The sequence below is a fragment of the Chironomus tepperi genome, unplaced genomic scaffold (assembly GCF_022539635.2).
Source record: "Chironomus tepperi strain 1889 unplaced genomic scaffold, CSIRO-AGI_Ctep_v1 contig_79, whole genome shotgun sequence".
Lineage (NCBI taxonomy): Eukaryota > Metazoa > Arthropoda > Insecta > Diptera > Chironomidae > Chironomus > Chironomus tepperi.
The window spans coordinates 22,512-35,391 of record NW_027226201.1 but is presented as its reverse complement, the minus strand read 5'-3'; the positions used below and the strand labels follow the sequence as shown (position 1 = coordinate 35,391).

General features: G+C 31.6%; 1 protein-coding gene across 1 annotated transcript; it reads left to right on the top strand.

Moving 5' to 3' along the window:
- Positions 1–8,019: 8,019 nt before the first annotated feature.
- LOC139085651 (mantle protein-like) lies at positions 8,020–11,085 on the top strand. The gene is made up of 3 exons (XM_070633763.1): positions 8,020–8,101; positions 8,744–9,384; positions 9,476–11,085. Exons 1-3 carry the CDS (start codon positions 8,093–8,095, stop codon positions 9,894–9,896), a joined length of 1,071 nt encoding a protein of 356 aa, XP_070489864.1. The 5' UTR covers positions 8,020–8,092; the 3' UTR covers positions 9,897–11,085.
- Positions 11,086–12,880: the final 1,795 nt, after the last annotated feature.

Genomic DNA, 12,880 nt, shown 5'->3' with positions numbered 1-12,880 from the left:
AAAATCACAACTGATGTCCTTGAGCAATACCGCAAATTCTGCAACAAACTGCCACCCTTTAGAAAAGGTGAGCAACCTTTTTTGTGCTGCAGCACACTTTAGTTCTAGAAAAAAAATTTCAATATATTTATAATAATGTTACCTTAACCGACAAAGCATCCATCTGAATTACAGTCATCATAGCTGTTCAAATATAGACAAAAAAGTAAAATTTCATAATCAGCATGCAATATTCATGATCAGTAGATTTACATGGTCATTAGTCGGCTTTTCGATGTCAATATTTTGCAAACATTTTGAAAAGTTAATGATCAGTTTGAGGGATTTTTTTCGGTAAATTATTGGAAAAGGTCACTGACGAATGATTTCATCAAAATGAATTATCCTCGATTTCGGAATATTCACTTTAATTTAGTGAAATGTGTCGTGGATGTTGGAATTCAGTTGGGAAGAAATTGGGGTTTGGTGGCCATTCAATTTTCAACCACAATTACTAAATTATCCCACAAAATTTATTATTTCAGTTCTACGTCCACTCCAATTCCAAATAATTTATTACAATTTTCCTCATTTCATCGCCAACTTCACTCACTTACAGCTATTATTATATCTCAATTCTTAAGTAGGTAAACGAATGAAACAACAATAAATGAAAAATTTCATTTCATTCGCATTAAGCATACATTTTTATGAGCAAACTCGATGGTATTTTAGATGACCTACCACTTGACGTAATCAACGCAAAAAAATGAGCACATAAAATTATTTCAATTGCATGAAATGTGAAGTGATGGGGAGCTACTTCCCTCTTCATACTCAATAAAATTTCTCCACAATTTCCAACTTTTACCACTGCCTCAATCAATACTTTTTTAATTTCATCCTTTTCACTTCAATCAATTCAAATGAATCTCACATTTTTGCAATCATCATAATAAAACCGGTAGCTTAATTCTTCATTTTATCAGATTTAGTTTAATTACGTTTTAATCTGCCATTGACGAATGACAAGACAAGAAGAAATCACAAGACATTGTAATGATTACATAGTTATAAGCTAAAATATTTAATATGGAATCAATAATTAAAAAAAAAAAAAAAAAAAAAAAAAAAATGATGCAATGAGCTTTTTCGGAGTCTTTCTTTGCTCTTACAAAAGCTACTGATTATGTTTTCATTTGTGTATGATTTGATATTTTTCAGCTACTGAAATACACTTTTGTGGAGGTTGAATTGATGAATGGAATTAGGAAAATGCTGTTCCAAATTGGAGTGGAATGTGATATCAATTTGGGTGCATTTTAGAGAGTTAAAAGAGGCTTTTGAGATTCAAGTTGCCCTAAGTATCAGACACTGTCATCCAAATCATAATAATTCTGATTTTTAACTATATTTTTCAATTTAAAAATCACAAACCAAAATTACATTTTTCAATAAATGCGCCTCATTCAAATCTCATCTCAACTGCATTCCTTACTTTCAACTTTTTCTCATATTTTTGCTTTTAATTTCACATATTTCTTTATTAAATTTTCATGAATACTATTTGTTATTATAAAACATCTATTGTAAGTCATGCCTGTATATTGTAATTGGCATTTTATGTTTTTTAATTTTCATATGTTGCATTACACTAAGCGGCGATCATTCGTTTATTAGGTGACACAAAAAATAGCATATTTGAAATTGTAACAAAAATTGGGTAAAACTCGAAAATTTCAATATGAAGCAAAACATTAGTCAGACCCCTTCCAACTAACAGAACCCCTCCTTGGCTTACGGAATAAGCGATTGACACCCGTTAATAGCTTGTTAAATTTATGAACATTTTCAATTTAATTTTCATTTTCGCTAGACGATTTCTAAATTATGTTATTAATGTGCATTCAAAATGAGTTATTGTTGCAATAGATTTTAAGTAATTTTGTTGCTTTTAGCAGTTTTGCAAATTAATGCCGTTTGGGTTGATTTTTTATGGGATCAAATTAGGATAAAATGAAGTTATTGGACGCAGTTTTAACCTTGCAGACACACAGCGTAGAAATGACTGAATATCCAGCCTTTTGCCACCGTGATTCTGGATTCAGTCCAGAGTCAAGTTGACCTAAGTCATGATTTTTAGCCATTTCTTCGTCGTGTGCATTCTGAATGAGTTACAATGTGGATTTGCAGGCATGTTAGGATCGTCAAAAAATTAGCTTTTAATTTTAAGTCTTGAATCATCGATTAATATGAGCAGTGAATTTCTGAGCTGAAACCGATATTAGTGTCACTAATAATATGCCTAGGAGAGTCACAGAAGTTATACCAAGTTCCTTTACCGCAATCCAAATCACTTTATCTATTCACTCAATTAATACAATTTTTATTTTTATCAATCACTCATTAAACTCACGATCAAGTCATGCAACGAATCTGCTTTCAAATAGAAATAAAACCCAACAACATTGACAACAAGAAATTTTAAATTGACACTATTTACACATTGATCTAATTTCATTTTCCCTTACACTACATTCGCAACAATCTTTATTACTTTTTCTCTTTCTGTTGTATTTTTTATTTCATTTTTTTTTTTTTGCTGACACAGAAGCACACAAAAAGCTCATAAAAAAGTTTCTTCTTCTTCACCTCTTCGTCATCAATGTCGATGTCAACTTCATATTACTCTCACTTCATGTTTTGATCGCATGATTAAGTGGTGATGGATAAGAGTGAAGCGATAATAATTTTTATTAAGTTTGTGGACCTAAAGCGCATTTTTATAACTAAGAATCCAAAGAATTTATGACTTTTGGGAAATAGAAATCCCGGTTTTCTTCAGATTTAGTTTCTAGCTGTCTTTAACTCTTCCTGAATATCTTCGTCATCTTCACTAACTCATTTTGTATCGTATGGAACAGTGGTGCTCAAACTTTTATTTTTCGCTGCACACCCGATGGTAAGCCTCAAGCAAAATCTCACACATCATACTTTACATGACATTTCCAGAAAACATCGACAGCACACTAGTGTGCCGTGGTACACAGATTGTCCACCACTGACATAGAGACACTTTTACTCAGCTCATCCATACATGGACACTCAAACTCTTCAGACATGCTCACATTTTGAAGTAATAGAAACCTGTGTTCACAATCATTAAATGTGCTGATTAATCAGGTGTCATGTGGAGTAATTTAATGAACCTTTTTGTGGTTGTAATAAAAAAATTGTTACAAATTTGATTTCAATAAGAAAACTAGGCCAATCAGCTGATTGATTGATATTAAATTTTAAAGTGGTTCAGTTGCTGTTTTTTATTATTGATTTTTATTGAGGCACTTTATTCGTTTGCTTCTTGTTTGAATTGTGTAAGGATGTTATGTATCCATTGCATGAAATGTCTATCCTATCCATACAAAAAATATCTTTAAATGATTTTTGTTAAAAGAAGTCATATAATTTCCAAAGATACATAGCAAATTGCAAAAATGCGCTACATAGCCACAGACCCCAAATAATTTTAACTTGTAGCTTTTCGCACTTTGCGCGATATCGCAACAAGCTTGATGAATTGAGATTTTATTATGAGTGATTTATATTATTAGGGTTGGTTGTTTTGTCGACTAAATGTCTGCTCGTGTTTGATAATTGTGAAAAATTACATTTTTATGAATTTCAATTAATTTACTATAACTTATTGAGGCTTGGGTGGCAATTTAATGCATAAGTTTTGAAGAATTTAGATAGTTCTTTGTGAAATTAGAGATGAATCTGTACAATTAAGAAGATCTTAACCCCTCCCTATCCTCTTATAGGTGTAGTATCCCAGCAGGCAAAGATCATGCTCTCAAGAGCAGTAAATGCTGGTAGCAATGCTCATGACTGTACCCATCTAGTATATTTATGGTAAGCAAGCTCCCGATAGCATACTCTTTGTCTAATAGGAATATTTATTGACTAAAAACTTTTTACAGCTCCAATAAATCCACTTTATATTTCAATGCAATTTCGAACTTAATTTTAACTACTTCTAAATAAACTATATGTTCAGTATCTTTGTTATATTTTTCTAAATAAAACTTTATGAATGCTTCAGTTTTGGAGGTTCAAAGCTTTATGCTTGTTAAAGTTTTATTCATGACTTTGAGATGAATTAAAAATAATTTTTTTTTATTGCAGATTAAATTTTGATTTCCAAGATGAAATTAAAAAGATTTCAATTAATTTGAAGGTTAAATGCAGCTTTCGAAAAAAATAACAGAGGTCGAAGTTGGTGAAGTGAAGTCGATATCACTTCACTTCACTTCGCTAAAATTTCAATCGGTTTCAAGTCAGCTCGAGTGAACACGAAAAAAACGTGTTCACTTTAACCGAGGCGAAACCGAATCCGTTTTTTCGTGTTCACTTTAGTCGAGGCGGAACCGAATTGATTTTTTCGTGTTCACTTTAGTCGAGGCGGAACCGAATTGATTTTTTCGTGTTCACTTTAATCGACTTGAAACCGACATCGTTTTTTTGACTTCACTTTAGTCGACTCGAAACCGAGTCGATTAAAGTGAAGTGAAGTGAAAGTCGAGTCGACTCGACTTCACTTCATTTCATAGAAAAAAATATTTTACCATAGAAAGTCATTTCTGATTGAGTTTGTGAAGTATATAATTTCATACAAAATTTTGTCAAAAATACTTTTTTACTCATTTGTGATAAAAAATAAAGAAACTAAGGTTTGACTGCAATCAATAGTCCTGCTGCATGTAGTTTCACATAAAATCATAATTGTTCAATAGATATTTTTAAGTTTTTTTACAATATAAATTTTTTACATTACAAAAATGAGCAAAAAAAGGATTTTTGATAAAATTTTGTATGAAATTATATACTTCACAAACGCAATCAGAAATGACTTTCTATGGTAAAATATTTTTTTCTATGAAATGAAGAGAAGTCGAGTCGACTCGACTTCACTTCACTTCACTTGAATCGACTCGGTTTCGAGTCGACTAAAGTGAAGTCAAAAAAACGATGTCGGTTTCAAGTCGACTAAAGTGAACACGAAAAAATAAATTCGGTTCCGCCTCGACTAAAGTGAACACGAAAAATCAATTCGGTTCCGCCTCGACTAAAGTGAACACGAAAAAACGGATTCGGTTTCGCCTCGGTTAAAGTGAACACGTTTTTTTCGTGTTCACTCGAGCTGACTTGAAACCGATTGAAATTTTAGCGAAGTGAAGTGAACTTTTCCCAACGACTTCGACCTCTGAAAAAATATGAGTCTGATGTATGATTACTGGGAAGTCATAACCGTAAAGCGAAGAAGTTCTCCTTTAAGTGCTCAAAGTAACCTTCTTATTGTATGCCTTAAATCATATTTTACAGTCAATTTATGGCACATTCTCCAGCTTGTAGCATAGAAACTCATCTTCAATAATTGCCATATAAAAATTCAATGAATAAATTTTTAGTTTCTGATATGAGTGAAATTAAATTGACCAATAAAAATTCATAAAAATCGATGTTATTGAAAATAAATTTATGAAGACTTTGCAACTTTGGATTGAAGACTAAAACTGGTTTTACTTATAATCTAGTCGGAGACGTCTTAAAAAATTAATATTTACGATGTCTGAGACCTTCAAAAATTCTTGATATGGTGACAAGACGTTGGATATGTTAATTGAAGTTCTGTGTGATGAGAAAATTATGCAAAAGACCTTGTCCTTCAAAAATTAACGAATCTTTTTTTTGGGCGATTCGAGAATATTTTTGGTTCTTATTGTTTTGTTTTTGAATTTAAAAATAACATAATAATCGTAAAAATTCTCAAATAGGAATTTTAGAATTTATGATTAATAAACATAGCAGAGTTGGCTGGACTTTGGGAGTTCTTGCTTCAAATTTCCCCAAGATACCTCAATTAGAGTCCGTCTCCACAGCGATGGAGAATTGCACATTTTTGGATGTTCAAACTACAGTTGTGACGGCTCTTTGGACTTTTAATATCCGGACCCTCATAGTCCTACCAACTCTGTTCACAACACGCGCCTCAAACCCTTCTAACTATGAATTAAGTCAAAAATAAAATAAACTTGTTGGATATCCGTATTTACCGTTTGTTATTCTTAGATTGCGTCAAAACCACAACACAATACTTATCTCAACTTCTTATGCAAATTTCTAATTTGTTTTTTTGAGTTTTGAATAAAAAGATAAATGAAACTAGTCAGTGAATAATTTTTTTAATAGGAAGCTGAATTTATTTTCAGGCCGGTTTTTTGAGATCTTCCGTTATGAAGATCATGAAGATTTATTTTTTGCTGCGTTGTGATTTCGCAACATTGAAGAATGCTACAAGTTTCTAAATTGGTATATAAATTTGGTTTTGATGATTAATCAAGAATTTCGAAGTTAATTAAGATGATTTTTTTGATTACAGTTTCGCTTTTGTTGGAGGAGTTCTTTTGACTTCTATGGATGAGTAGCACATTAATAGACAAAGATGAGCATGTTCGACTTTGCTGATTACTTACTTACTCAAATTACTAGCCGTGCAGATCAATTGTGATTCATGCTATCTCTTATTTAGCGTCTGAAGCTGACTATCACTCTCTTCCGTCTGCCAATATCAAGTGTAGCACTGTCTCTATCTAACAGCCTCTTTCCAACTGGTCTTTGGTCGTCCATATGCTCTTTTACTATCTACGAAGTTGGATTCAAATCTTCTTCAACGATTTTCAATAAAATTCCAAATAACTCTTCATCCACAACAAGCACAACAACAAATCCATCAAATCTTCTTCTCACCAACTTCTTAGCGATTCCAACCGCACCACCTGTCTTGAAAACACTTTGCAAACTTCATCTACGAACATATTTTCTCATTTTTAATTTCAAAAACAAAATAGATAAAATATTTTTTCTTTTCTTTCCGCTACAATTATGAGCTATTAAAACCGAAAAATATGGTTGAATTTAATTTTTTTTTTTATAAAAATATGAAAAAAAGTTTCTTGTTTTTGCTCGCATAATTTTTTAACACGATTTTCCAGAAAAATGTTGCCAATTTGGAGTCTATTGGCAGGGACGTAGTCGGAGACTATTTTGAGGGGGTTTGGGGTTTTTAATGGGAGAAACTTGATGAATTTATTCTAGATCCGGAGAGTTTAGCCCCAAAAAAACCCCTGAACATGTCCCTGATTCGTGAATCTGATTTGGTCGATTTGAATGACAGAAAACATTTTGGTTGATTTTAACTGATTGAGACTGGAAAAATGGAGATAATTGAGATAATTGCTGATTAAATATGGATTAGTTTTGAATAGTTTGTGGGCTTAATTGTTGTTCAGTTAATGCTTGAGGATTATGAGATATTTTTGAGCTTTTATTGGTAATAATGAGGTCAATCGACATGAAAATGAGCTGAAAATTTGATGATTTTACAGCTTTATGGCTTAATTGTGCCAGAATTTTCAATTTTTTGACTGATTCGAATCAGAATTCCTAATTATTCATTATGATGCCACACAAAAGACGCTCTTAATTTACAAAATCCCAAATAAATTTCCACACTTTTCCAATAAATTTAATTTCAAATGAAAGCTTTTTTGACTTGAATTTGAAGCAAAAAAATAAAAACACGAAGAAAAAATCAAAAGCATAAAACTAAAATGAAAAAGTTTTTAACATTGACGTACATGTTGCATTATTATACAATAATATTAAAAAAATAATTACAATACGCTCAATTACCTTCTTTTTTCATTTCTTTCTTCTTTCCTTTTCATTCGGATTACGCTGACTCTCAGCAAGTTTTGCTCGCTTTTTTCCATTCAACTTCAGCTGTTTTTTTGCTTTGCTTTGCTTTTCCGTCCATATTTCGGTGGTGGGATGGATGATGTGTGTGGCGGGTGAGTGTATGAAGCTTACGCTCCAACTGCATAACGACTACTCTCAACTTTACTTACGATTATGGAAGAAAAAAAATATAATTTTTTTGATATAAATACCAGGTACAGTGTTGATTCCAATTCAGTACCACTTTTGGTTTCTTTCCTATTCCTTTTCGTTTTTTAATACCTCTTAAAGTCTAAGCTAGAAGAAAAATTTGAAAATGCGAATGGTAAATAAAAAAAAAAATTGTGAATTTTATATTTCAAAGAACAAGAAAAATTATTGAAAGATTCAGTAAAATCATTAAAGAAAATGAACAGTTTGAAGCAATTTGAACATTTGAGAAAAGAAAAAAAGTGAATAAATTTGTGAAAAAATTGAATTTGTGAATTGAAATCAGTTCAAATGAATCAAAAAAGTGAAGAATTTTGGTGCACAATTTGGATTTTAATCTCAAAATTGAACTAAATTTAACTCAGCAAATAGAAATTTGGGATACATTTTAATATGACAAAGTTCATGATGTCTATTAAGTATTCTAAAAAATGCATTTGGCAAAATCAGGACTTGATTAAGTGAATCATAACTGATAAAATATTTAAAAATTGTTCAAATTGACACCTAAAGCAACTTATACTGTATTTCTCAAACAGTGTCCTCCTGTGGGCATTTTATAATTATAGAGAATCAAAAAATATCCAATAAGGTGTTGAAGCCTCAAAAATTCTACATCCTAATCTCTTATTATACTTATTAAACCCACGAATCTATCAATAACTGATAAAAAAATGATTCAAAAAATCATAACTTAACCTCAAAAGAAAAACAAATTCTAAACTCAATTTCCCTCTTTCTCTAATCAATATTCTAGTTCTTAGTGACTTGTTGCGTTGCCCTTTTGGCTGTTTCAGCCAACTGTGAAGCTCCAAAGGAAGCTGAACTTCAGCAAGAATCACAAAATGTCGAGAAACGTGGAATTCATTACAGTTCTTATGGAGGCCACGATTGGACACCATCATACGGTGGAGACCATGGAGGCCACCATGAGCATCATCAAGAACATATCAAAACAGTAACAATTGAAAAGAAGGTTCCATATCCAGTTGAGGTTATCAAGAAAATTCCAGTGACTGTTGAGAAGAAGATTCCTTATGAAGTTAAGGTTCCAATTCCACAACCATACGAAGTCATCAAGAAGTACCCAGTCAAAGTTAAGGAAGTCCAAAAATACACAGTTGAAGTACCAAAGCCTTATGAAGTCATCAAGAAGGTTCCATATGAAGTCAAGGTACCAGTCGAAAAACCATACCCAGTCAAGGTATTCGTCCCAGAGCCTTATGAAGTCATCAAGAAGGTCAACTACAATGTCGAAAAACACGTCCCAACACCATACGAAGTCATCAAGAAGGTTCCTTATGAAGTAACAAAGACTGTTGAAGTACCAAAACCATACGATGTCATCAAGAAGGTTCCATATGAAGTTAAGGTTCCAGTCGACAGACCATACCCAGTGTAAGTTGATATAATCTTAAAAATACTCTTTATAACCTCAAAATTTCACAAAATATCAACAATACTAACCTCAAAATAATTTACCTTACAGTGAAGTACCAAAACCATACCCAGTCTACAAAGAAGTCAAGGTCCCATACACAGTCGAAAAGAAGGTTCCATATGAAGTCAAGGTCCCAGTCGACAAACCATACACCGTTGAAGTAGAAAAGAAGGTTACATATCCAGTCAAGGTACCAGTTCCACAACCCTACGAAGTCATCAAGAAGGTCCCATACATCGTCGAAAAACCAGTTCCATATGAAGTCAAGGTCCCAGTTGACAAACCATACATCACCCACAAGGAAGTCAAATTCCCAGTCCACAAGGAAGTTCCACATGCAGTTCATGTTCCAGTCCATCCACCAGCCCATCATGAACATCATGAACACCATGAAGTCTCCCATGAGGCTCCATCATCATACTCACACTCCTCATATGAACAGTCATCACATGAACATCATCACTATTAAGTAAAGTTAAAGTTATTGTTTCATGAAACCTCTGACACCAAATAATTACTGCAAGATGCTCAAAGTTAGGACAATATATAATCCAATTACACATACTCGACTTAAATTAGACTTAAAAAAATATGTAGTCAAGCGATCCGAAAAACTGCCAAAAAAATGATGATGATTATTACGCAATTTTACGGCTGTCTGTGGTGCAATTGCGATGAAATCTCAAAAAAATAATTAATGTGATGCTACTGTTTAATTTTTAAGGTTAATTAAAAAAAAAACTTTTTTTGAGATTTTTTTGCGTAACATAGACAATTGTGAAATTGATGGGATTTTGGAAATTTTTTCGTTTAGCTACGGATATAAAAAAGTTTCATTTTTGAAGGGAATTTCATGATTTTGGATTTAAATGACTTTTTTTGGGGAAGTTAATAGCTTTAAACTATCAAATTACGACTTGATAATGAGATTAGTAGTTGTTTCATATTAATGGGCTATAGTTGTGATTGCCAAGTACTCAGAACATCACTTTTACTTTTTGAGACTGTTGTGGCCTTAGCTGCACTTATGTCTCTTATTATATCATTATTTTGAGGCTGTATATCTTAAAAGTAGTGCAATATTCCATTTAAGATGTAATAATAGTTGATTTATGGGTGCTATGGATATCTGTACCATAAATATATAGCTGACAAGTTATGTATTTATGGATATTCATACTTCATACAGATTCTATAGTACTACATGTATTAGACTAAATTGATAGCTTTAATCAATTGCAACATACATCAGCTTATTTAGAATCAAACACACAACATGTGATATTAAATCTAATCGTTAATTTCAATTACAAACTAGAAATCTAGTAAGATACACCTTAGTACCCCCAAAAACACATCAAATAACCCTCAAATCATTAAAATCAGCCCTTCAAAAATCATCTCAGTCATTCAATAATCCTCAATTGCGACTGAGAATTTGAAACTTTTTAATTCCAATTTAGATAAATTGTTAATGTTGAACAAAATAATTTTTGTGAATGCGCGACTTTTCTACCTATTACCTATTTGTATTTTATTATTTTTTATTAAGACTTTTTCTATCTCCTCCTTAAAAAAAATGATTTAAAAAAAAATTTAAGAAGAAGATTTTTAAAAAAGATCCAAAAATTGATTTCGAGAAAGATAAAATTTTGGTTGAGAAGTTTTGTTTTTGACAAAATTTTTTTTAAAAAAACTGGCGAAAGGGGAAAAAAATTGTTAATCAAAAATAATGTTTAGAAAAAAAGAATAAAAAAAAAATTTGAGAGGAAGACGAAGATTGAAGAAAAAAACCAAGTAAAATTTAAATTGTTTAGATTTATTTCATTTTCAGGTTTAAATTTGAATCTTTAATTTTAATGATAAATTAGTAAAATTTAAAAATTAATTAATTTTAACAAAATTGTAGAAATATCAAAAAAGTTTTTCAATTTGAAATTTTTCATTATATTTTCAAATAAAAATCAGTAATTTTCAAATTTACGTTTCGAGCTACTACACCAATAAAACGAAGAATCATCATAAAATTCTGATTTTTAATCCGAATTGCTACCACAATACCAGATTAGTTAAGCAAATCCCCAATAATAGCTCCCATTAATGCAAATTCAGTTGCACAATAAATTTAAAACTGTCAAAACTAAATGACCAATTAAAGAGGCAATTAAAATGTAAAAATCCGGAAAACTCGCTTTTCGAAACTTTTTACGACAGATTATCGGCACAAAAAAATAGGCTTAAAAATTATTGAGTATTTTAATAGGCTACATTTTCAAGTCAATTTAGATTTCGATTTTTTCGGTCATAAAAAATTGGTAATAAAATTTTTAAGAACTTGTATTGTCCTCCGTTAGTCGCAGTTTCATGACTCAGAGTGTATCAATCCCGGAAGGCACAAGTAATAGAACGAAAATGATGATTTTTGTTGATTGAGTATACTGATGAGGACGCTCACGCTTAGGTTAGTGAAACCTTTATACCTACTTAAGATATATCCTGGATATATCTTGAAATTGTCCTTATGTATAGAGCCTAAAGGGTGTGGTACAACAGATTTAAAATCGCAGTGCCTCCAGCTCATAAGGCTGGGCCCTTCAGTCATTATATATAGAGCCTATCACACCCTAAAGCACGGAAAATGTATAAGTGGAGGTTTTAAATGTTTAAACCGACCCAGACCATATTGTAAGCTCTAGTATGGATCATATAGTCAAAAAAACAATGAAGTTGAACTAGAAGTTTAGCTTTGCATTAGAAAAACCAGTTTAAAGTATATTATTGAATATGCAAAATTTCGTATTATGCAATCATTTTGAGCTACAAAAGTACTGAATTGTCCTCTAAGTATACCAATTACCAATTTTAAGACCTGTCGAACGACAAATAGCATTAAAATCCAACAAAAAAAAAATCACATAAAATTACAGTTTCACACATGTAACACAACCTCCGATTACATGAGCTCATAATGCGATTAAACATATCAAGTTGTACAAGTCCACAAACGCTCTCACTACAATAAACTAATTTCATAATAACACAATAAAAAAGCTTCCTTCTTTTTTGTGAAATAATTAATTGAAGAAATGTTTTTTTTTTTTATAAGCATTTGCGTTAATGGCACATAAATTTCATTGCACGCAGCTTAATTAGTGCGCAAAATTAATCTGCCGGAGCCCTACTTTATGAGCCGAACAAAAAAAAATAAAGTTTTGCAATATGTTGCGCAAAAATGGTAGACAATTGCAGGAGAAAAATCGAGATTGATTGACTTTAATGACTTTGGCGTTTGTTTCTCTTGTACCTCCTCTAATATGTGGGGTATGGCTGTTTATGGATTGATTTAAAATCATATAAAATCTAATTTAATGTAGATACAATGTTGTTGGTTTGACATGAGGGAAAAGCCGACTTTGAGGTTCACAGGACTGTTTGGGATACATTGAGAAAGCT